Source organism: Engraulis encrasicolus, chromosome 13, assembly GCF_034702125.1.
Source record: "Engraulis encrasicolus isolate BLACKSEA-1 chromosome 13, IST_EnEncr_1.0, whole genome shotgun sequence".
NCBI classification, from domain to species: domain Eukaryota; kingdom Metazoa; phylum Chordata; class Actinopteri; order Clupeiformes; family Engraulidae; genus Engraulis; species Engraulis encrasicolus.
Genome location: NC_085869.1, coordinates 48219542 through 48241093, shown reverse-complemented (window position 1 = coordinate 48241093; position 21552 = coordinate 48219542). Strand labels below are relative to the sequence as shown.

Here is a 21552-nt window from a genome sequence, read left to right as displayed (position 1 = left end):
GTTCTTATTGAGTTTGAATGAACGTAATATGTGTGTTATGGGCATATTTTTTCAAAGAATATTCCAGATGTCATGCCGGCATCTCGTGAACGCATGCGCACTGAGTTTCTAGATATTTCTTCCTCTCCTCACGTGGGTTGTCTCATTCAGTCCCCCCAGCGTGTAGACTACTCTTCTTACGTGAAGAAATCAGAGTGCTGGAAAAAGGAATCTGCTTAACGATCATCCGAGATGGTGAGACCATATACACTTCAACAACTAAATATTGCGTATATTTACCCCGTGTGTAACACAATAATGGTCATAAACGGAGAGCAAGCTTTTCAGTTGTGTAAAAAAAACATGTCATGTTAGCTATGCCTGTTAGCTGGCTAACTGTACCAGTCCCTACTTTCCTCAGCAAGGTCAGACAGTAATTTGGTGCATTTAGTTTTTTTTTTAATGCATAGGGATTTGGGTAGCCAGCAGCAGGGTTATTAAGATCTATAAACACATTGTGAATAGTAATGCACGATCTACAGTATTGTACAATGAGCTTCTCATTTTGTAGTCCTTGTTGTCAGATGATGAATGGACAACGTTGTGAATAAACTGTCTGTCTAGGTTCATGGTCATGGAATGTACAATTTCATTCCTTATCATTATTGCTACAGTGTGAGATTGTGCATAATATCTGCATATCAATTTTCCATGCAAGCACACTAAAACGTGTTGCACCATCTTCGACAGGACTGGTAGAACCTGGCACTCCTACTCGTTTTGAGCAACTTAATGGTGCTTTTTTTCTTACAGAAATGAAGCATGTCATATAGATATGAGATATTAACATTGTATGAAAATCATGCGCTGATTAAGGCACGAGTTCCCTCGCTGTTCCCTTTAAATGAGATTCTGTGACCGTGTCATGTGTTTCCGGGTCATGTCCATTCAAAGTCACACAGGCGGGTTCGTCCTGTGGGTTTTGTCAATGGCTGTGGCAGTCACTCACTATGTCCACCTGTCACAGGGCTGTGTGAAATGAAGTAGAATCTAAGCATTGTTTTATTGCATCCATGGTGTTTCCCTAAATGATTGCACACAACCCCCTTGCTTGTTGATGTTTGATGCATCTCTTTAAAACGTGCAATGTTGAGACGATGGTACATTAGTTGTAAATTAATTGCCTGACCAGTAAGTTATAATAAATATTGAGCCTGTAAGATAAAGGTTATGTGAGCAATGTAAACATGGCACCAGGTGTCTTCTGAGTTTTTGAAGGGGCTTTATACTTGTCCACTCAAATGTTGCCTTGGACAAGAGTGTCTGTGCTTTGTCCTTTGGCCTCCTATGTAGTGCTAAATATTAACGAATCCTCTCCCTCTGTTGCACCAAAAACCATCCCCCGCTCAGCTAGAACTGGCTCGAACCTGAATGTCCTCCATCCCCCCAGTCTTCTGCGACCTTCAGCCAAGGTCGACAGGCATGCAGCAGAGAGGCAGCTGTTGCAATGGGTTCTTCTTATCTTAGTATGTCTAGCCTTGATATGTTTTTGTGCACATTTGTAGAATTTGAGACAATTCTGGGTAGTAGACTGTAAGAGTAAGAGTAATTTATTTAACTCTGTGATATATCATGCGCGAAGAGACCTGATGTTTGATACCTGACATTTACAGAGTAGTTACAATGGTGTAATAAATGAACATGGATTCAGGCAATCTGAAGTAATCAGACTTAAACTAAGGAGAGGGGTATCCATACTTTTACCTGTTCTTCAGTCTTCATGTTTATAATCACACATTAGTGTTTTCCTTGCGTGTTTTAGTCATTCTGAGTACATTGGTGAATAAGCCTGCAGATGTACAATTTCCACTTTTAAGCTTTTTCCCTGCAATTCCACATTTAACCCCCAACATGTTGTAATTACAGTGTAGCTCACTGTAGATGTCGATCAGGTGTTAAGACTTTATAGTTGGCCCACACGTAATTTAAAAAAAATGTACATGCAGTGTACAATTGTACATGCAGGGTGGTGTTTCACTTCAAAATGGTGGATTTTTGGTTAGTTTGGCTTGAGTGGAGTTATTTGGTCAGTTGGTGTGTTTAAAATGGTTATGTTGAATCATTTTTTGCTGTATTCTGAAGTATCATCTTATCCGGACAAGGAGGAGACCAATTCTGCACTTATGATGAAATCTGCAGGATGATGAAACCTGATTCTGCATTAGTCTGGCGGCAAACGCCATACTCAATCACAAGTGTGATCGAGTCTGGGGACCAACTGTACATTATCTCGTATGGAGGTGTGGTTTCCGTAGCCGTTGATTGGACGGCACGAGTGTCCATCACTCGCCAGAGAGAAGCCATGCTGCCTTGCGCGCGATGACGTGTGTATATCGCGACGAGGAAATTATCTGCAAGAAGCCACAGAAATTGAAGAAGCTAAAACAGTCTAGAAATCAACAATGACGCCAGACGATTTTTGCCGTTTGTGCAAGACAAATGAGAAGGACCACCATCTACATATGGACATTCAACTGACATGTTCGCAGTGAAAAAAGAAACAACTATTTCGAACAGGCTGGCGTTCCTACGCTTGATTGTATCCTCCGTATCGGGACAGTCAAGGAGATGTTGTTCGCGTTGCGCCTCAGTCATAATAAACAGGCTCGGAAAGGATTCACCTAATATTCAGGCAATGGGAGGAAGAATTCAAAGACAGCAACGTCTCCAAAAGGCCACGCGGGCCAACGCCATCGACGACACCGAGGGATTTGAAAAAGACATTGCCAAACCCACCGACTCCAAGTGCCAACTCAGGTATCCAGTTTACTCTGTTCAATCGCTACAACTGGTAGCTCCAGCTCCTTAAATTCAATGCTCGCTCACTATTACATTATAATCTCTTCATAGACAACGTAACAGTTCTTGTTTAGGTTTTCTTACTGATCTGCCATTAACTAGTCATTTAAAAAGTCCAGAAAATGAGCACGGTTTGGTAGTTGTCCCAGTCAATCGATAGAGGGGAGAGCATTTCACAGCCCCCCTACACTCACTGACACGACCCTCACTCCAACCCTCCCCCTTACTGTGTTAATTTACCATAATGTGTACTGTAATAATGGGCCTAGATTATCTGAACATATTCTGTTTTTAATAGCCTAAGCCTTGGTATCCACTTATTTCTTAAAACAGATGATGGCAGGCACTGACAAGGAGCTGGGCATAACAAGACCAAGTGGAGCTCACCATGTGGACATGACAAGACATCCTCACCTTGGTGGACACACTGCAAGAGGCAGAACTTTTTAAACAGAAACCAGGTCGCACATCTACTGCATTCCCTGGCTTCCGAAATGACTTGTTGGCAAAGCTCGATCACAAGGCACTCTGGACGTGGATGAGCAGCAAACTGAATGAATTGTGCAGTGTCCTTTGAGTTATTTGTACTGTTTGTCTAGCCAGGTAACACCCATGCTGCCTTACAGGCGACCGTCAATGTTGGTACGGCGTCTTCAAAAAGGTGAATACCAAAATTATTAAAATAAGTTTTTCTTAATTACTTTCCTATTTTCTTGCTTTGAAATAGTTTGTTATTCTTGTTTGTTATTCTAAGTCATTGTCCTTCATTAAAATCATTTCCTTTACCAAGCTGTCTCTTCATTAGTTTTCAGGGAACACATTACAACATGTAGTTTAAAAATGTAAAAAGTATTTATTCAGAATGATATTTACTATATATACAAGTGTGCAGTTATTTACAATTATTTACAGTGGCTCTGTACTTAATCTGATAATGGAAGCATGGATAAGCCTGACTCAATGCTGCTTAGAGAGGTTTCAGCATCCTCATCCTCAACATCAAAATACACTGGAAAGTCCATGTCTGGTGACAGGTATGGTTTTTCAGGAATGTCAGGGAATTCACACACATCAAAATCTTTAAATACTTTGTGAACAATGCGTAGGATGTCCTGGCCATATTTTATGTCAAATACAGGGAGATTCTGCATGACAAGTCATGTCATATCACAAAGACTTTCCAAAACTGAGTAAATTAGTACATTGCTGAAACCAGTGCAGAATGAGGCATTTGTGTAAAGGTGTTCACCTAGTGCAATCAGGCTATCCCTATACTCCTCCAAAAGCTGTCTGACCAGTCCCTGCTCTTCCAATGTGACATTTCTGCATTTGACAGGTGACAGGATTTGTTTGGGTATTTCAAAGTTGGGTTTTGGCACAGAGCAACAGTCAGAGTTACACTTGCATAATGAGTGGCAATAGGTGCAGCAGGAATGGCCAGGCTCCACACTGGACACGTGAGGCTCAAAATGTACATACAGGGCTTTCCTAAAGCAGCCATTTAGACTTTCTTTAAGCATCGTTTTCTCCCTCGTGTTTATTGTCCGGCAGTATATATTGACTGGTGACATCTCCACTCCTTTCTCTGTCAAGTCCTTCACGAGCCAGTCGAAACAGTCCAGTGACTCACTCGAAAGTCGTCTTATGGAGAGTCTGATGTTGGGTCGATTGGGGCTGGCAATGATGTCAACTGGGTTTTGGAGTTGGAGCGGTCTCCTGACAATTTCTCTTGAGTGCAATTCCGCAGACACAGTCAATGCCAGTACCGGTGTTTCTACAAAATAAGAGAATACAAGAACAACATCACAACATGGAAATCATTTGCATTACAGTCATAGCTGTTCAGAATTGTGGCTTCAGAGCTTATGGGTTGTCAACAGTCCTATTCTCTGGTGTCTACACTACTTCTTACCTGTCAGCCCATCCCCCGGTTGTTGTTGTGGGTTACCTGCCCCCCCCCCCCCCCCCCCCAACCACCTCCACTCCCCCGACTACTCTGCCTGTACACTTGGGGACACCGCTCCTGTCCCCTGACTTGGTGGACAGATCAACAGGCACCAGCAACAGAACTTTCTTTTCTCGAGGTGTGCATTGGCCTGTGATATACACTCTGCCAGGACACTACGTCAGAACACTCCGCTTAGGCCTACTTTTTCATACACTGAATACATTGCATGATATTTTAACTGTACTATGAAAAGAGCAATGCCAAAGCATCAAAGCGTTACTTGATTATTGCATGTAATTTTTGTAATGTCAAAATGTCAGAAAGTTTAGAACACTGCATAATCAATGGGGTGAGAGGTGTGATATCACAGTAGCAATACCATGATTAGAAAACTGCTCTTCAAAAGATTAATGAGTTGAGTGAGTTAAAGTTTTCAGTGAAATAAAATGTCTTCGGTAGGTAAGGTTAGAATGATCTGAAAAAAGGTGTTAATATTACCCACCTGGTTTCACGATGGCTCTCAGTTCCCCAACCTCGCAAAGCTTTCCCTAAAAGCCTTCCGTCCTTTCTCAGCCTTCCTCCTGTTTGAGAAAAGAAAACCACAAGTAAAGTGTAGAGATGTTAGTCATTTGCAGTGGAAAATGATTGCCCTTCTGAAGTTAGGCCTGCTTAACAAATGTAGCAAAAACATATTTTTCTCAGGTAGGCTGATGATACTTGTGCACACAACCGAGAGCTGTGCTACTCAAGTCTGCACACTGCTGGATATGCTCCAAAAAATAAACTGTATTAATTAAAACACGCAATATTTCAATCACCCTGGATCTTAATCAGGCATATGGGTAACAGGAAGGAGCTGTGGCCTATAACTTATCAGATGACCTTATTTTACACCCGTCCAGGCAGGGCACCAAAAGGTGTCAGTCAGTTAGACAGACTGGTGTCTTGACCTGTGCCTATTCATACAAAAGGCAAAACATTACATTACACTTAGGGCCTAGTTAGGGGGTAGTTAGGTTAAGCATGGAAGCTCTCTCTCTGTCTCTCACCTAAGTTATATCCCCGATGAAGATCCTGGGCATGTTTTGATAAGAATACGTGAAATATAATCAGGGGGGAGTGCATGCATATGATAAGAACACGTGAAATATAATCAGGGGGAGCCCATGGGGCTATACGTCTGAATCCCGTGCAGCCCTAGCTTCTTCAACTGCAAGGAATTTTTGGATTTGCGCACCCTACCCAAACGACTAAAGCTGTGCTACTTAAGCCTTTACTCACTGTAACATTAAATTGATATCGAAAATGAACCCATAATGTGATATTGTGACAACCACAGTAGGTACAGACATAAGGACAATGATATAAAGAAATAACACTTACCATTTATATAAGTAAGATGGACTTCATCGACAACTAGTATACGCCGATCAGGTTGGTCTTGTATACATCGGTGGCTAGCATGTCCTCCCACTTCGCGCTCAGCCAGGCCTCGGGACTGCCAAACAGAATCTTATACGGCATCATCTCTCAATCGCCGTTTCATCGTCTTGACCCAGCTGTGTTGCAGATATTCCAAGGTCGACTGCGTCCTTTATTTGGTCCTACACCAATGCTATTAATGGCGAAACCACAGCAACGACCGGGGTCTCGCTAACCCCCATTACCTTAGTAACCAACGGAGCGAGTTGGTAAATCAGACTTTTACCAAATCCAGTCGGTAGTAAGGCTAACACATCTTCCTTTCCGCTGACAAACGACTCTAACGCTAAGCGCTGTTCGTTTTTCAAAGCGAAATTACGTTCCAAACTATTCAAAACACTGTCCAGAGCTTCTCCGAAAGATTGCTTCGCTTCGGCTGCCGCCATGATGGACTCGCGAAAAAACTACTAGCAACTAACTTCCGTTTGTCGAGTAGTACGCGTCATCGTCTTTCGTGCCTCCTCGCTCTGTGATTGGCCCCCGTTTCGATGTAAAGATTTCTGCCTGGGTCCCCAGGCTGTCCAGCAATTCGAAAAGAATGCGCAAGGCAGCATGGGTACTCCCAGGCTAGGACAGCCTGGGGACCCAGGCAGAAATCTTTACATCGAAACGGGGGCCAATCACAGAGCGAGGAGGCACGAAAGACGATGACGCGTACTACTCGACAAACGGAAGTTAGTTGCTAGTAGTTTTTTCGCGAGTCCATCATGGCGGCAGCCGAAGCGAAGCAATCTTTCGGAGAAGCTCTGGACAGTGTTTTGAATAGTTTGGAACGTAATTTCGCTTTGAAAAACGAACAGCGCTTAGCGTTAGAGTCGTTTGTCAGCGGAAAGGAAGATGTGTTAGCCTTACTACCGACTGGATTTGGTAAAAGTCTGATTTACCAACTCGCTCCGTTGGTTACTAAGGTAATGGGGGTTAGCGAGACCCCGGTCGTTGCTGTGGTTTCGCCATTAATAGCATTGGTGTAGGACCAAATAAAGGACGCAGTCGACCTTGGAATATCTGCAACACAGCTGGGTCAAGACGATGAAACGGCGATTGAGAGATGATGCCGTATAAGATTCTGTTTGGCAGTCCCGAGGCCTGGCTGAGCGCGAAGTGGGAGGACATGCTAGCCACCGATGTATACAAGACCAACCTGATCGGCGTATACTAGTTGTCGATGAAGTCCATCTTACTTATATAAATGGTAAGTGTTATTTCTTTATATCATTGTCCTTATGTCTGTACCTACTGTGGTTGTCACAATATCACATTATGGGTTCATTTTCGATATCAATTTAATGTTACAGTGAGTAAAGGCTTAAGTAGCACAGCTTTAGTCGTTTGGGTAGGGTGCGCAAATCCAAAAATTCCTTGCAGTTGAAGAAGCTAGGGCTGCACGGGATTCAGACGTATAGCCCCATGGGCTCCCCCTGATTATATTTCACGTGTTCTTATCATATGCATGCACTCCCCCCTGATTATATTTCACGTATTCTTATCAAAACATGCCCAGGATCTTCATCGGGGATATAACTTAGGTGAGAGACAGAGAGAGAGCTTCCATGCTTAACCTAACTACCCCCTAACTAGGCCCTAAGTGTAATGTAATGTTTTGCCTTTTGTATGAATAGGCACAGGTCAAGACACCAGTCTGTCTAACTGACTGACACCTTTTGGTGCCCTGCCTGGACGGGTGTAAAATAAGGTCATCTGATAAGTTATAGGCCACAGCTCCTTCCTGTTACCCATATGCCTGATTAAGATCCAGGGTGATTGAAATATTGCGTGTTTTAATTAATACAGTTTATTTTTTGGAGCATATCCAGCAGTGTGCAGACTTGAGTAGCACAGCTCTCGGTTGTGTGCACAAGTATCATCAGCCTACCTGAGAAAAATATGTTTTTGCTACATTTGTTAAGCAGGCCTAACTTCAGAAGGGCAATCATTTTCCACTGCAAATGACTAACATCTCTACACTTTACTTGTGGTTTTCTTTTCTCAAACAGGAGGAAGGCTGAGAAAGGACGGAAGGCTTTTAGGGAAAGCTTTGCGAGGTTGGGGAACTGAGAGCCATCGTGAAACCAGGTGGGTAATATTAACACCTTTTTTCAGATCATTCTAACCTTACCTACCGAAGACATTTTATTTCACTGAAAACTTTAACTCACTCAACTCATTAATCTTTTGAAGAGCAGTTTTCTAATCATGGTATTGCTACTGTGATATCACACCTCTCACCCCATTGATTATGCAGTGTTCTAAACTTTCTGACATTTTGACATTACAAAAATTACATGCAATAATCAAGTAACGCTTTGATGCTTTGGCATTGCTCTTTTCATAGTACAGTTAAAATATCATGCAATGTATTCAGTGTATGAAAAAGTAGGCCTAAGCGGAGTGTTCTGACGTAGTGTCCTGGCAGAGTGTATATCACAGGCCAATGCACACCTCGAGAAAAGAAAGTTCTGTTGCTGGTGCCTGTTGATCTGTCCACCAAGTCAGGGGACAGGAGCGGTGTCCCCAAGTGTACAGGCAGAGTAGTCGGGGGAGTGGAGGTGGTTGGGGGGGGGGGGGGGGGGCGCCAGGTACCCCACAACAACAACCGGGGGGATGGGCTGACAGGTAAGAAGTAGTGTAGACACCAGAGAATAGGACTGTTGACAACCCATAAGCTCTGAAGCCACAATTCTGAACAGCTATGACTGTAATGCAAATGATTTCCATGTTGTGATGTTGTTCTTGTATTCTCTTATTTTGTAGAAACACCGGTACTGGCATTGACTGTGTCTGCGGAATTGCACTCAAGAGAAATTGTCAGGAGACCGCTCCAACTCCAAAACCCAGTTGACATCATTGCCAGCCCCAATCGACCCAACATCAGACTCTCCATAAGACGACTTTCGAGTGAGTCACTGGACTGTTTCGACTGGCTCGTGAAGGACTTGACAGAGAAAGGAGTGGAGATGTCACCAGTCAATATATACTGCCGGACAATAAACACGAGGGAGAAAACGATGCTTAAAGAAAGTCTAAATGGCTGCTTTAGGAAAGCCCTGTATGTACATTTTGAGCCTCACGTGTCCAGTGTGGAGCCTGGCCATTCCTGCTGCACCTATTGCCACTCATTATGCAAGTGTAACTCTGACTGTTGCTCTGTGCCAAAACCCAACTTTGAAATACCCAAACAAATCCTGTCACCTGTCAAATGCAGAAATGTCACATTGGAAGAGCAGGGACTGGTCAGACAGCTTTTGGAGGAGTATAGGGATAGCCTGATTGCACTAGGTGAACACCTTTACACAAATGCCTCATTCTGCACTGGTTTCAGCAATGTACTAATTTACTCAGTTTTGGAAAGTCTTTGTGATATGACATGACTTGTCATGCAGAATCTCCCTGTATTTGACATAAAATATGGCCAGGACATCCTACGCATTGTTCACAAAGTATTTAAAGATTTTGATGTGTGTGAATTCCCTGACATTCCTGAAAAACCATACCTGTCACCAGACATGGACTTTCCAGTGTATTTTGATGTTGAGGATGAGGATGCTGAAACCTCTCTAAGCAGCATTGAGTCAGGCTTATCCATGCTTCCATTATCAGATTAAGTACAGAGCCACTGTAAATAATTGTAAATAACTGCACACTTGTATATATAGTAAATATCATTCTGAATAAATACTTTTTACATTTTTAAACTACATGTTGTAATGTGTTCCCTGAAAACTAATGAAGAGACAGCTTGGTAAAGGAAATGATTTTAATGAAGGACAATGACTTAGAATAACAAACAAGAATAACAAACTATTTCAAAGCAAGAAAATAGGAAAGTAATTAAGAAAAACTTATTTTAATAATTTTGGTATTCACCTTTTTGAAGACGCCGTACCAACATTGACGGTCGCCTGTAAGGCAGCATGGGTGTTACCTGGCTAGACAAACAGTACAAATAACTCAAAGGACACTGCACAATTCATTCAGTTTGCTGCTCATCCACGTCCAGAGTGCCTTGTGATCGAGCTTTGCCAACAAGTCATTTCGGAAGCCAGGGAATGCAGTAGATGTGCGACCTGGTTTCTGTTTAAAAAGTTCTGCCTCTTGCAGTGTGTCCACCAAGGTGAGGATGTCTTGTCATGTCCACATGGTGAGCTCCACTTGGTCTTGTTATGCCCAGCTCCTTGTCAGTGCCTGCCATCATCTGTTTTAAGAAATAAGTGGATACCAAGGCTTAGGCTATTAAAAACAGAATATGTTCAGATAATCTAGGCCCATTATTACAGTACACATTATGGTAAATTAACACAGTAAGGGGGAGGGTTGGAGTGAGGGTCGTGTCAGTGAGTGTAGGGGGGCTGTGAAATGCTCTCCCCTCTATCGATTGACTGGGACAACTACCAAACCGTGCTCATTTTCTGGACTTTTTAAATGACTAGTTAATGGCAGATCAGTAAGAAAACCTAAACAAGAACTGTTACGTTGTCTATGAAGAGATTATAATGTAATAGTGAGCGAGCATTGAATTTAAGGAGCTGGAGCTACCAGTTGTAGCGATTGAACAGAGTAAACTGGATACCTGAGTTGGCACTTGGAGTCGGTGGGTTTGGCAATGTCTTTTTCAAATCCCTCGGTGTCGTCGATGGCGTTGGCCCGCGTGGCCTTTTGGAGACGTTGCTGTCTTTGAATTCTTCCTCCCATTGCCTGAATATTAGGTGAATCCTTTCCGAGCCTGTTTATTATGACTGAGGCGCAACGCGAACAACATCTCCTTGACTGTCCCGATACGGAGGATACAATCAAGCGTAGGAACGCCAGCCTGTTCGAAATAGTTGTTTCTTTTTTCACTGCGAACATGTCAGTTGAATGTCCATATGTAGATGGTGGTCCTTCTCATTTGTCTTGCACAAACGGCAAAAATCGTCTGGCGTCATTGTTGATTTCTAGACTGTTTTAGCTTCTTCAATTTCTGTGGCTTCTTGCAGATAATTTCCTCGTCGCGATATACACACGTCATCGCGCGCAAGGCAGCATGGCTTCTCTCTGGCGAGTGATGGACACTCGTGCCGTCCAATCAACGGCTACGGAAACCACACCTCCATACGAGATAATGTACAGTTGGTCCCCAGACTCGATCACACTTGTGATTGAGTATGGCGTTTGCCGCCAGACTAAGGCTGTCCAGCAATTCGAAAAGAATGCGCAAGGCAGCATGGGTACTCCCAGGCTAATTCTGCATTGTAACTGTTATGAAACATCAATACTGCCCTCTGGTGGAGGATCAGTGACATCGCACAAAAGTATTCATAACCCTGCATTCTGTTCTCTCTGTAATAATAATAATACTTTCCTCTGCCTTCCAGGCCTTCCGTAAATTTCTGCCTATGTTTGACCGTGTGCTGGTGGAGAGGCTAGCAGCAGAGACCGTGACGAAGGGAGGCATCATGTTGCCCGAGAAGTCGCAAGCCAAGGTGCTGCATGCCACAGTGGTAGCTGTGGGCCCTGGCTCCGTCAACCAGGTGATTATAATGTTAGGGATGCACAATACAACTTTTTTTTTGAAAACCAATACGAGTACATTCATGTCTGTACTTGCCTGTACCAATACCTATGCTCACCCCCCAACATACTACGAAAATAAATGCACAGCCTTGTTTTTTCCACCTGTGATGGTTCATTTCCAAGTAGATTTAAACCTTAGTAAATGTATGTATGTGGCAGTGCTTTTTCCCCCATGCTACTTTGAAGTCCAGGGAAAAGTGATTAGATTTTTTTATTTTTTTTTCGTGTAGTAGCAATATCGGTGCCTGGTATCGACAAGTGTTTGACGTGTACAAGTATGGGTATAATGACCAAGTATCGGGGTGCATCGCTGTATAATATGTTATATTAAAAAATATTATAATATGTTTTGCTTTTGATAATTGAAAGCGCATATCAGACTTGTGCTAAGGCTGCTTTATCAACTATTCTGCTCTCAGATCATGGTCAAAGTAAAAAGACAAGAAATCCACATGGAATTTACATGTAAATCAGTATCCTATGGGTATGTTTTAGTACCCTGGAGCCACAGTCCATTTCAGATGGTTAGGTCTTAGTGCTGTTGCACCTTGAAACTCTATTGCATTGCATTCATTTTTGCCTTTTGATTGCAGAAAGGGGACACGCAGCCTGTCTGTGTGAAGGTTGGTGAGAAAGTGCTATTGCCAGAATACGGAGGCACCAAGGTTATTCTTGATGATAAGGTAGGTTTTAAGGATTTATGTAGCCTAAATAATGGAATTTGTAACTGAGATTAAAATGTCTGGCATAGATTTCTTTCACACATTTTGCGCTAACAAATGCAATGTTTTTTTTTTTTCATAGGATTATTTCCTGTTCCGGGACGCTGATATTCTGGGCAAATATGTTGACTAGAAAGTCCGTCTTCCTCCGTCTTTTACATCCTCATAGAAGCAGACAAGAAATTTAGTTGGTCTTTCATATATTTGTTCTTTTTCTATGTTCAATTGTAAATAATTATGATCATGTTTTGTTAATAATAAAAAAGTGACCTAGCCGATCCTCAAGCTTTGCCCTTGTTTCATTACTAGTCATTACCAATTTATCACTCACTGTTAAGTCAAGTTGGAAGCCCTGGTGCTTCAAGACGTGCAGTTTTTGAATGAAACTAAATGAAAAACGCTTAACTTTTTTGCTGCTAAATCATACTGTCAAATGTGATTTTAAAATGCAGATATAACATGCAATCAGACTAAAAAAACTGGCCAACTATTTCTATCTGTATGCTGACCCCAAGTGAAGGCCGGTCACCTAACAGTGCACCACATCACATGTAATTTTCATCCATTTCAGTTGTGTGCCTGAAAGCAGCAATGTGGAAGGATATTTTATCATATTTTTTGGCTGTCTGTAAAGCCAGGTAGATGAAAATAATACTGGTATTAGTATCTATACATGTCTAAACAATGGATGTTTATTTTCGATTAAAATACCTTGTAATTTTTGCTTTCAGTTGATGGGGGTTTCTGCCTGTTTCTTTTTTAAATAGACAACATGGGATGACGCATGAAGTCATTCACTCACAAGTTCCTAAGGGCTCATATGACATGGCTTGAGTATTGGTATTGTTTATATATAATTAAAAGCAACATATAACTTGCGCTTTTTGGATGATGTGCACACCTTGATCAGCTGTAACCTGCTGTGTCGATTTCTTTTTTGAAAGTTACCATAGCAAGCATGAGCAGTGAACATTCCCCTTTCTCACACATGGTGGTATAGATTAAAAATGCCATGCAATTAACAAAAAGAAAAAAAAACATCAGATACAGTATTTTCAGGAGGTTGTCAAAAAGTACAATACATACTGGCTATGTCTCAAATGACGCACTTGTGCACTTTGGGCACTATGTTTCAGTGCGTAACTAATACATCATACGCACTGAAACCTGAACACTAAAGTGCACAAGTGCACCATTTGAGATTCAGCCACTGAGTACATTTGACAAACCTAGTTTTTGTATATAGCCAACAAGATTTCAAACCATAAACGTTAATCAGACTAAGCCCTGATGAAAACCAGCACAGTTGAAACATGCTGGCTCTTTTAATTATGCTTTAGCCATAGATAATGAAGGCTTTTTAATTCACTTCTTCATTTTCACTTGGAGTTGCCTGGATTATCCCTTTTTTGTTGAAGTGGATTGACCCCCTTCATCCAAGAGCACCAACATCCTTGAGAAGACACTAACTTTTTGAGCTACCAGCCATCTCGTGTTAAAATAAACATTAAGTGTTCGTATTTTTAAAAAATTGGGGAGATGAGAAGGGAGTCGTGTTTTCATAAGCAACATTTCATGACATCAACTATAAGGACAATACTTTTATCTGGTACCACATCTGATGAGGAATGGCCATTAATGGGTTTCATGTCCCCTGAAGGTCATTTCTATGTCAATGTTTAGCTGAATGCTGACATGTGGTGTCTTTAATCCTTTGTCAAAAACCAAGCTCCTGTCATATTATCTTCCTCCCATCCACACCCCCACGCCCCAAAACCAACCCACCTCCCAGTTCCTCCGAAGCGCTCAGCATCTGTCTGTCTTGTTTGACTGTGTGTGGAGCGGGGGTTCCCTTTTTGTCTCTCCCAAAGGCTGTGATTGAGTGTGTTTGTGTGTGTGTTTGACGTGCGTTGGAGTCTGTCTGACAACGGCTCTCCCGGCCCCATCCATCCATCCATGCAGCCATCCCTTCTGCCTGCCTGACGTGCGTACACATGCCTCTCCTTCCCTCCCCTCGCCTGCCTGCCTGACCCCCTGGCTCTCCTCCCCAGCCGTGGCCCATGTGGTTCCACTTAGCCGGGCTGATGGTGGTGGTGCGGTCGGCAGGCGTTTCACAAGGTAAGCCTGGCCACTCGCCTCGGCTCCGTCTGTCTGTCTGTCTGTCTCTTTTCTATGTGTGTGTGAAGGGGTGGGTATGGGGGTGCCATGACGTCGTCCTGTGTGTCTACGGGATGTTTGTGTGGGGGTATTGTGTGATGATGGTGTGTGTGTTGGGGAGGGGGGGTTGCATTATGATGGCGGCCTCTGTGTGTTTGTGTGTGTATGTGGGGTCACATTATGATGACGCGTGTGTGTGTGTGGGGATGACATCGAGCATGAAGCTGATGGCGCGCGTCCTGTGTGTCCTGTCTGACCGTACTCAGGATCAGGGTGGTCCCTCAGACTTGTCTGCTCAGCAGCCCTGGTTTGGCGCACAGCACCAAGAGGCTTCTGTCACAGCGGTTATTTTTATGGTGTGGTTATTTGTGTGTGTGTGCGCGTGCATGCTTGTTTCTGAAGATGTGGTATTTGTGTGTGGTTTAATTGTGTGTAATAGTATCTCTGTGCGTGTGTGTTCCTAAAGATGTGCTGTTTGTATTTGCGTGTGCGTGTCTGTGTGTGTGTGTGTGTGTGAAAAAAGGTTAAGAGCATGTAATCTGTGTGGAGCTCTGTAATTTTGGGCAAGAATAACCCCCAACGTATGTGTACACTAGAGCCTCTGTCCTTGTGTGTGCTCTATTTTATACAGAACCTGATATTAATACGAAAATAACTCACAAAGTACGGTAATTGTTTATTTATTGTGTGTGAGGTTGTGTGTGCGTGCATGCTTGTTTGTGCGTGCATGCAGGTCTGCATGGGTGTACAACTCATGTGGGGACCCAAATGGTGTGTGTGTCTGTGTGTGTGTCTGTGTCTCTGTGTGTGCACAAAGCCACCATGTGTTTAGTTGTTTATCTAGTAGGGAGATCCAAATTCATTCACATCTGTGATTCCTTCCTGTAGCTTCTTAGGGAAAGCCACCACAGAGGTTTACTTCCTGTTAATGTGTCCCCACTATTATTGCATGCATCCAACGCACGCACGCACGTACGTACGCACGCACGCACACACACACACACGCACGCACGCAGAAACAGCCCTCACACTCCATTTGCACATCAAACATCCCACACACGCCACATGTCACTGCTCTGCACTGTCTCATTCTATTCACTGAGGGCCTGATAATGATATTGATGACAGGAGTAATAGTGCGCAGGCAACAGTGTGTGTGTGTGTGTGTGTGCGCGTGTGTGTGTGTGTGTGTGTGTGTGTGTGTGTGTGTGTGTGTGCGTGTGTGTGTGTGTGTGTGTGTGTCTTGGGTGTTTGCGTGTGTCTGTGTGCGTATTGCCTCTTTAGTAACGTAGGTGGCCTACCACAGTCATTAACGTGGGTGTCTCACCTCACCTCGCCTGCGCCTCCTCCTCCCGCCTGAGACACACACACACACACACACACACACACACACACACACCAGAGAGAGCTTTAGCGTTCTCCTCTGTCACTCTGCCAGTCATTTGTAAGATCTTGGGATGACTTGAGACCATTTAACTCATCCGGGACCATCATTAAACTATCATCTGACTGGGATCAACCATCACACCATCCATCTTTAGAGGTTCTGGTCCCTCCTCATACAATACAGCTCTGTGTGTCCTTAAGGAGAGATACTATGGGCTCATGGTGATGATGACGCGATTAAAATTGCTGTGCACTTCTGATGACCTCTATTACAAGTTTATTCATTCAAGCAGTGTAAAAATTACGCTCTCAGAAGAACATTCAGTTTGCCACTGTGAGGGAACCCCTAACAAGTTCTCTGAGGAACCTAAAAGTTCTGGGAAGAACCCCAACGTTCCTCAGGGATGCCTTAAGAGGAGTCCCCCCCTCCACAGTGGTAATCTCTATGAAGATTGTTTAAGAAGGTAGGTCTTCCAGCATGGCATCATGACAGAACGTAAAGATGACACGCTGGTTTGAACCGACTATCATATGTGTGCAATACGCCTTTGCGCGTCCTCCACAACGCGCCGTGTCTGCACTGTGAAATTAGCTCCAAATTCTTATGCCTGATGAAGATCCGGGGTGAACAAAACATTGCTGTTTTAATTTAAGTTTAGGCGTGTAGACCTACCTTCTTAAACTCTCTGACTCTTTTGTCTGCCACCTCCAACAAGTGCTTTTGGAGGTGCACGCTCTTCTCGTGACGACGTCTATGTGGAACCTACCGGAAAAGCCCAGAGTTCTCCCAAGAACCATTGTGTCAAAAATATAACTTTTAAGGGTTCTTCCACACTGAAGGTCCTTTGGGGAGCTTTTAATTTTAACAGTGTGAGAACAGATATGTGTCCATGAAGGCTGAAGCTATTAAAATAATGTGAACTTCTGACGACCCCTATGCTCAGCTATTTACAAGTTTATCCAAGCAGGGCAAAGAGTTACGACAGCTAATGTTGCAATAGTAATGTGTTTGCCTGGAACTGTAGAACTGTTGCACTGCTGTTAAATAGAATGTGACATTGATGACTGTCTTTTATAGCAGTGTGATTTTTTTTACAGATAGCCCATAATTTTATTTTATTATGTGGCGTTGGTCAGCCCGTGTGTTGCGAAAGAGAGGCAATTCAGGTGCCAGATTGGTGAAAATGCTGACAAAGATAGCGCTGAGATTCAAAGGGCATACAAGGTCACTAGCGTTTTTGGGCACTCTATCGATTCACTTCAATTCAATTCATTTGACACACACAAAGAAAATCCAAGAAAGAATTAAAACACTCACTTCTGGTTTGAGCCAAGCAATTTTGCAGTTCATCAGACCTAACTTTCAAGTGTCCTCTCCTTTTTTGTTTACCATTTTACTGTTGTAACTAGGAAATATCTTGCTTCACAATAAATGTTTTTATCTCCATGTTTTGAGACTTGGTGAAAGTAGACAATGAATGCTCCATTTGACAGATTTTCACATTAGATGGTGGTCCATGCCCGTCTAAAACAACAACCTCAACCATCATCCTGGAATCCAGTGCTTAGCTGAGCTTTTTTGGCCTTAATAACACATGCACAAGGAAATTAAATTAAATAAAAAATGAAAACAAAAACGAGACATTAAATATAATCCTTCCAAAGTCCTCCTGTCAACTCATCCTGTCAGCCCCCACTAAAAGCTACACTCTGTGTTCCAGTGAGGAAAACTTCCATCAAGTTGTCCGTATTTCATCATTTGAAGGAGGTACTGCAAGGGTACAGGAGGAGGCCTACCACTGAATTAAAGGTGCACTGTGTAAGATGGTGGTCAGAGTAGGTTGCAACTATGCTGCTTATTGAAACTGTGCTGTCTCCTTCCAAATGTGATCTTTTCATGACTATTTACTAAATAATGAACTAATATTTACTAGTATGACCAAAGTACAGCAAGATTTGCAGCTAAAAATGTCTATTTTTGGAAATTCAAAATGGCAGACAATGGAGAAGATCCCTTGTCATGTATGAAAAGTGCAATTTTCCCAGTGAAAATGAATACTTTGAATTTGATGGTGGTGTAAGTATTCATGAAAAAGGGTAACATTTGTGAATGGACAGCATGGATTCAGGAAATAAACCACTGAAATATTACACAGTGCACCTTTAACAGTTAAAGACACAAAATGACCTAAATGGTTTATTATGTTATGGATTTTCAATATTGTTTTATCCAGACTGGTCAGTCTTTAAATGTGCTTTATTAGTACAATTTACTTACTTTACTGGAAGATATGGGCACATTAATATGCAATCTACTCTCAAGGTGGCGTTACATGCAGGCACCTAATAGCTAATGTACAGCCTAAAATATAGCACCAACTGTTATGGTGGGACAAATCACACTTGATGTTTTCCCAAGACAACCACATGAGGGCACCATCATCTCACGTCTTAGTGATGGGACACTGCAAGTGATGTGAGGGGAAGACAGAGCGAGAGAGGGAGGGAGAGGGAGAAAGAGGAGGAGAGGGAGAAAGAGAGAGGAAGACGTTTTAATTGCAATAAAGTGACTTTACAATGTGCTTGCCAAGGCATCTGAGGTATTGGAGTTGATTAAAGCTAAGACAAAACATCTGTGTGTGTTCTTTTATTTGCGTGTAGACCTTGAAGGCTTTTGAAGAGGACCTCCTTGAAAGAAGGTATGTGTGGTTGTGCCTGACTAAGCTGTGATTTTTTTGTTTTATTTGCAAGACCGTCCTCTTCTATTTCGTTAGGAATATGTCAGATAATGTTACTTTCTAACTCGATGCAATTATCATTTATACTGTGAACCTCTTTACCACCAGCTTCCCAAAGAAAGGTGTGTGTGTGTGTTTGTCTGTGTCTGTGTCTGTGTGTGTGTGTGTGTGTGTGTGTGTGTGTGTGTGCGTGTGTGTGTGTGTGTCTGTGTGTCTGTGTCTGTGTCTGTGTGTCTGTGTGTGTGCACGTGTGTGCGTGTGCGTGTGTGTGTGCGTGTGTGTATTTGCTTGTTTGTATGTGTGGATGAGTCTGTGCCAGTGTATGCCTGCATTTCTATTTGGGCCTTTGTGTGTGTGTGTGTGTGTGTGTGTGTGTGTGTGTGTGTGTGTGTGTGTTTTGAACTTAATATTTCAAGTGTTCACTGTTCATCCCTGTATAATGACCAGCACGCCACTTACAGACTCCTAAGCCAATAGACACAGGAAAAACAACCGACCACCACCAAAAAAAAAGAACGAATGGAAGAAAGAAAGACAGAAAGAAGGAAAAAAACGAATCCTGATGGACAAATCCTGCTATTTTGCGGTCTAGGAGCATGAAACAAACAAAAGGCTGTCCTTGTGTGTAGAATAATGCATGTCAGCCGTGTCCCTCTCCCCTGCTGCTGAAGCTTTGAAGGGGGGCCGGCGACGGCCAGCGCTGTCCCAGGGTGCCGAGCGGTTCGACGGGGTGGTGGGGAGTGGGTGGGTAGGGATGGTGCCGCATGAGGGGTTTACGGTGGTGGTAGTGTGGAGGGGTGGCAGACTGTGTGCGTCGTACTGCTATATACAAGCCTGTCAATTCAAAGGCAGCAAAACCTCAACTATTTAACAGTGAATTGCGGGTTCTAATTATGGCCAGCGTGGGCAGGAAAGAGTGGCTTGGGGTTCCTCAGCCCGGCGACTAAGCCCCTTCTGTTTGTCAAGGAAGAGTTTGCCTGTTTATTGAAATACTTTTGGGGTGGGGTGGGGTGGGGTTGGAGGGATGCAGAAAGGGAGGACTAAACATAGACAGCTGTCATTATGTATCCTCGGCAGCCTCCTCAAGATTTTTTTTCTCTCTGCCTCCCCCCCCACCTAATGAGAAGTATTCCTGTCTCAATTTAACACTCGGATGAAGTGTTTTGGAGAGAGAGAGGGAGAGGGAGAGAGAGAGAGAGAGAGAGAGAGAGAGAGAGAGAGAGAGAGAGAGAGAGAGAGACACACACACACACACACACACACACACACACACACACACACACACACACACACACACACACACACACACACACACACACACACACACACACACACACACACCTTGGTCAGCCAGTCTGTCCGCATCCCTATAGGAGAGCAGTGGAGGAGAGAAGTGCGAGATGAGATGCAAGCAGACCCCGAGACCACCAGACACCCCGAGACCACCAGACACCCCGAGACCACCAGACATGATGAAAAGTAAAGACCTCCGATGGCATCACGATGCACGGGAGCTGTTTCTCTGCCCCTCACACAGCCACCAACACACACACACACACACACACACACACACACACACACACACACACACACACACACACACACACACACACACACACACACACACACACACACACACACACACACACACACACACACACACAGCCATGTACAGACCTTTATACATGTTGGAGCTTCATAAGAGTGTCCCAGAGAGAGTGACAAAATAAAATAGATAAACACACATGCAGTGTGTGTTGAAATGCCACTGGCGCTCTGTCCTTCTATTGGCCAGACCAGTGTCTTTTTTCCAGCACACTCCCTCAACAACTTCATGTCCTTCTCATCAAAACATATTAAAAATGTTTTCTTAAATACGTTTCCTAAGCACATGAAATACAGTGGCTGCACGTTGGAGCGATGGAAGGATGGAGAGACCAGAGAGCGAGGGAAGAAGAGAGAAGGAAGGATGAAGAGAGAGAGAGAGGTGGGGGGTGAGCAGAAAGGGCAAGAGGGCGCTGAAAGCAGCCTTTGTGTGGGCGCTGGGGCTGTGAGGCTTGGTTCTGGGGCTGTTTGGGGCTGGGGCTGCTTGGGGCTGCTTGGGGCTGGCCGCTGTGCTCTAGGCTCCCCAGGGCGGCGCGCTGCTGAGCGGGTACGGAGCGGTGCGGTGGAGCCCCGGCCTGTGGTGGCGGATCACAGTTAATAACAGTGTGGTTGGCTGTCAGGAGCACTTACCCTGATGCTGGGCAGGCAGGACCCACGAACACAGCTTCCTCAGGCTCGGGCGAGAGAGAGAGAGAGAGAGATGGAGAGATGGAGAGAGAGTATGAGCGTGTGTGTGTGCGTGTGCGTGTGTGTCTATGAGGGAGAGAGAAAGAGAGAGTGTGTGTGTATGGGGTTGGGATCATGTACTGTATGTATTTTAATGTGTGTGTGTGGTGTGTGTGTGTGTGTGTGTGTGTGTGTGTGTGTGTGTGTGTGTGTGTGTGTGTGTGTGTGTGTGTGTGTGTGTGTGTGTGTGTGCGCGCACATGTTTGTGTACTGTATGTATTTATGTATGCACATCTTTGTGTGAAACACTTTAGGTATGAAATCATGGGCCTGGTAAAACAAGAGACGGAACTAACTAACTCACAGGCCGGCTAAAATGATCAGTAGATTGGATGTGTTGATCAAACCAGCCTGTGTTTTCGTCCTGTTCGTAAACAAAATATGAGTGTCTCCAGTTCAG

At 43.7% G+C, this 21552-nt stretch overlaps 1 protein-coding gene and 2 long non-coding RNA genes across 3 annotated transcripts; 2 read left to right on the top strand and 1 right to left on the bottom strand.

Moving 5' to 3' along the window:
- Window positions 1-92: 92 nt before the first annotated feature.
- On the top strand, window positions 93-12825 carry hspe1 (heat shock 10 protein 1). The gene is made up of 4 exons (XM_063214147.1): window positions 93-234; window positions 11620-11775; window positions 12412-12501; window positions 12623-12825. The coding sequence occupies exons 1-4, from the start codon at window positions 232-234 to the stop codon at window positions 12671-12673; spliced, it is 300 nt and encodes a 99-aa protein (XP_063070217.1). The 5' UTR covers window positions 93-231; the 3' UTR covers window positions 12674-12825.
- LOC134461319 (uncharacterized) lies at window positions 3669-6157 on the bottom strand. The gene is made up of 2 exons (XR_010037256.1): window positions 5289-6157; window positions 3669-4612 (listed from the first exon to the last, which is right to left on the bottom strand). It is a non-coding gene; the product is annotated as an uncharacterized LOC134461319 (long non-coding RNA).
- LOC134461320 (uncharacterized) lies at window positions 7473-9963 on the top strand. The gene is made up of 2 exons (XR_010037257.1): window positions 7473-8341; window positions 9020-9963. It is a non-coding gene; the product is annotated as an uncharacterized LOC134461320 (long non-coding RNA).
- Window positions 12826-21552: the final 8727 nt, after the last annotated feature.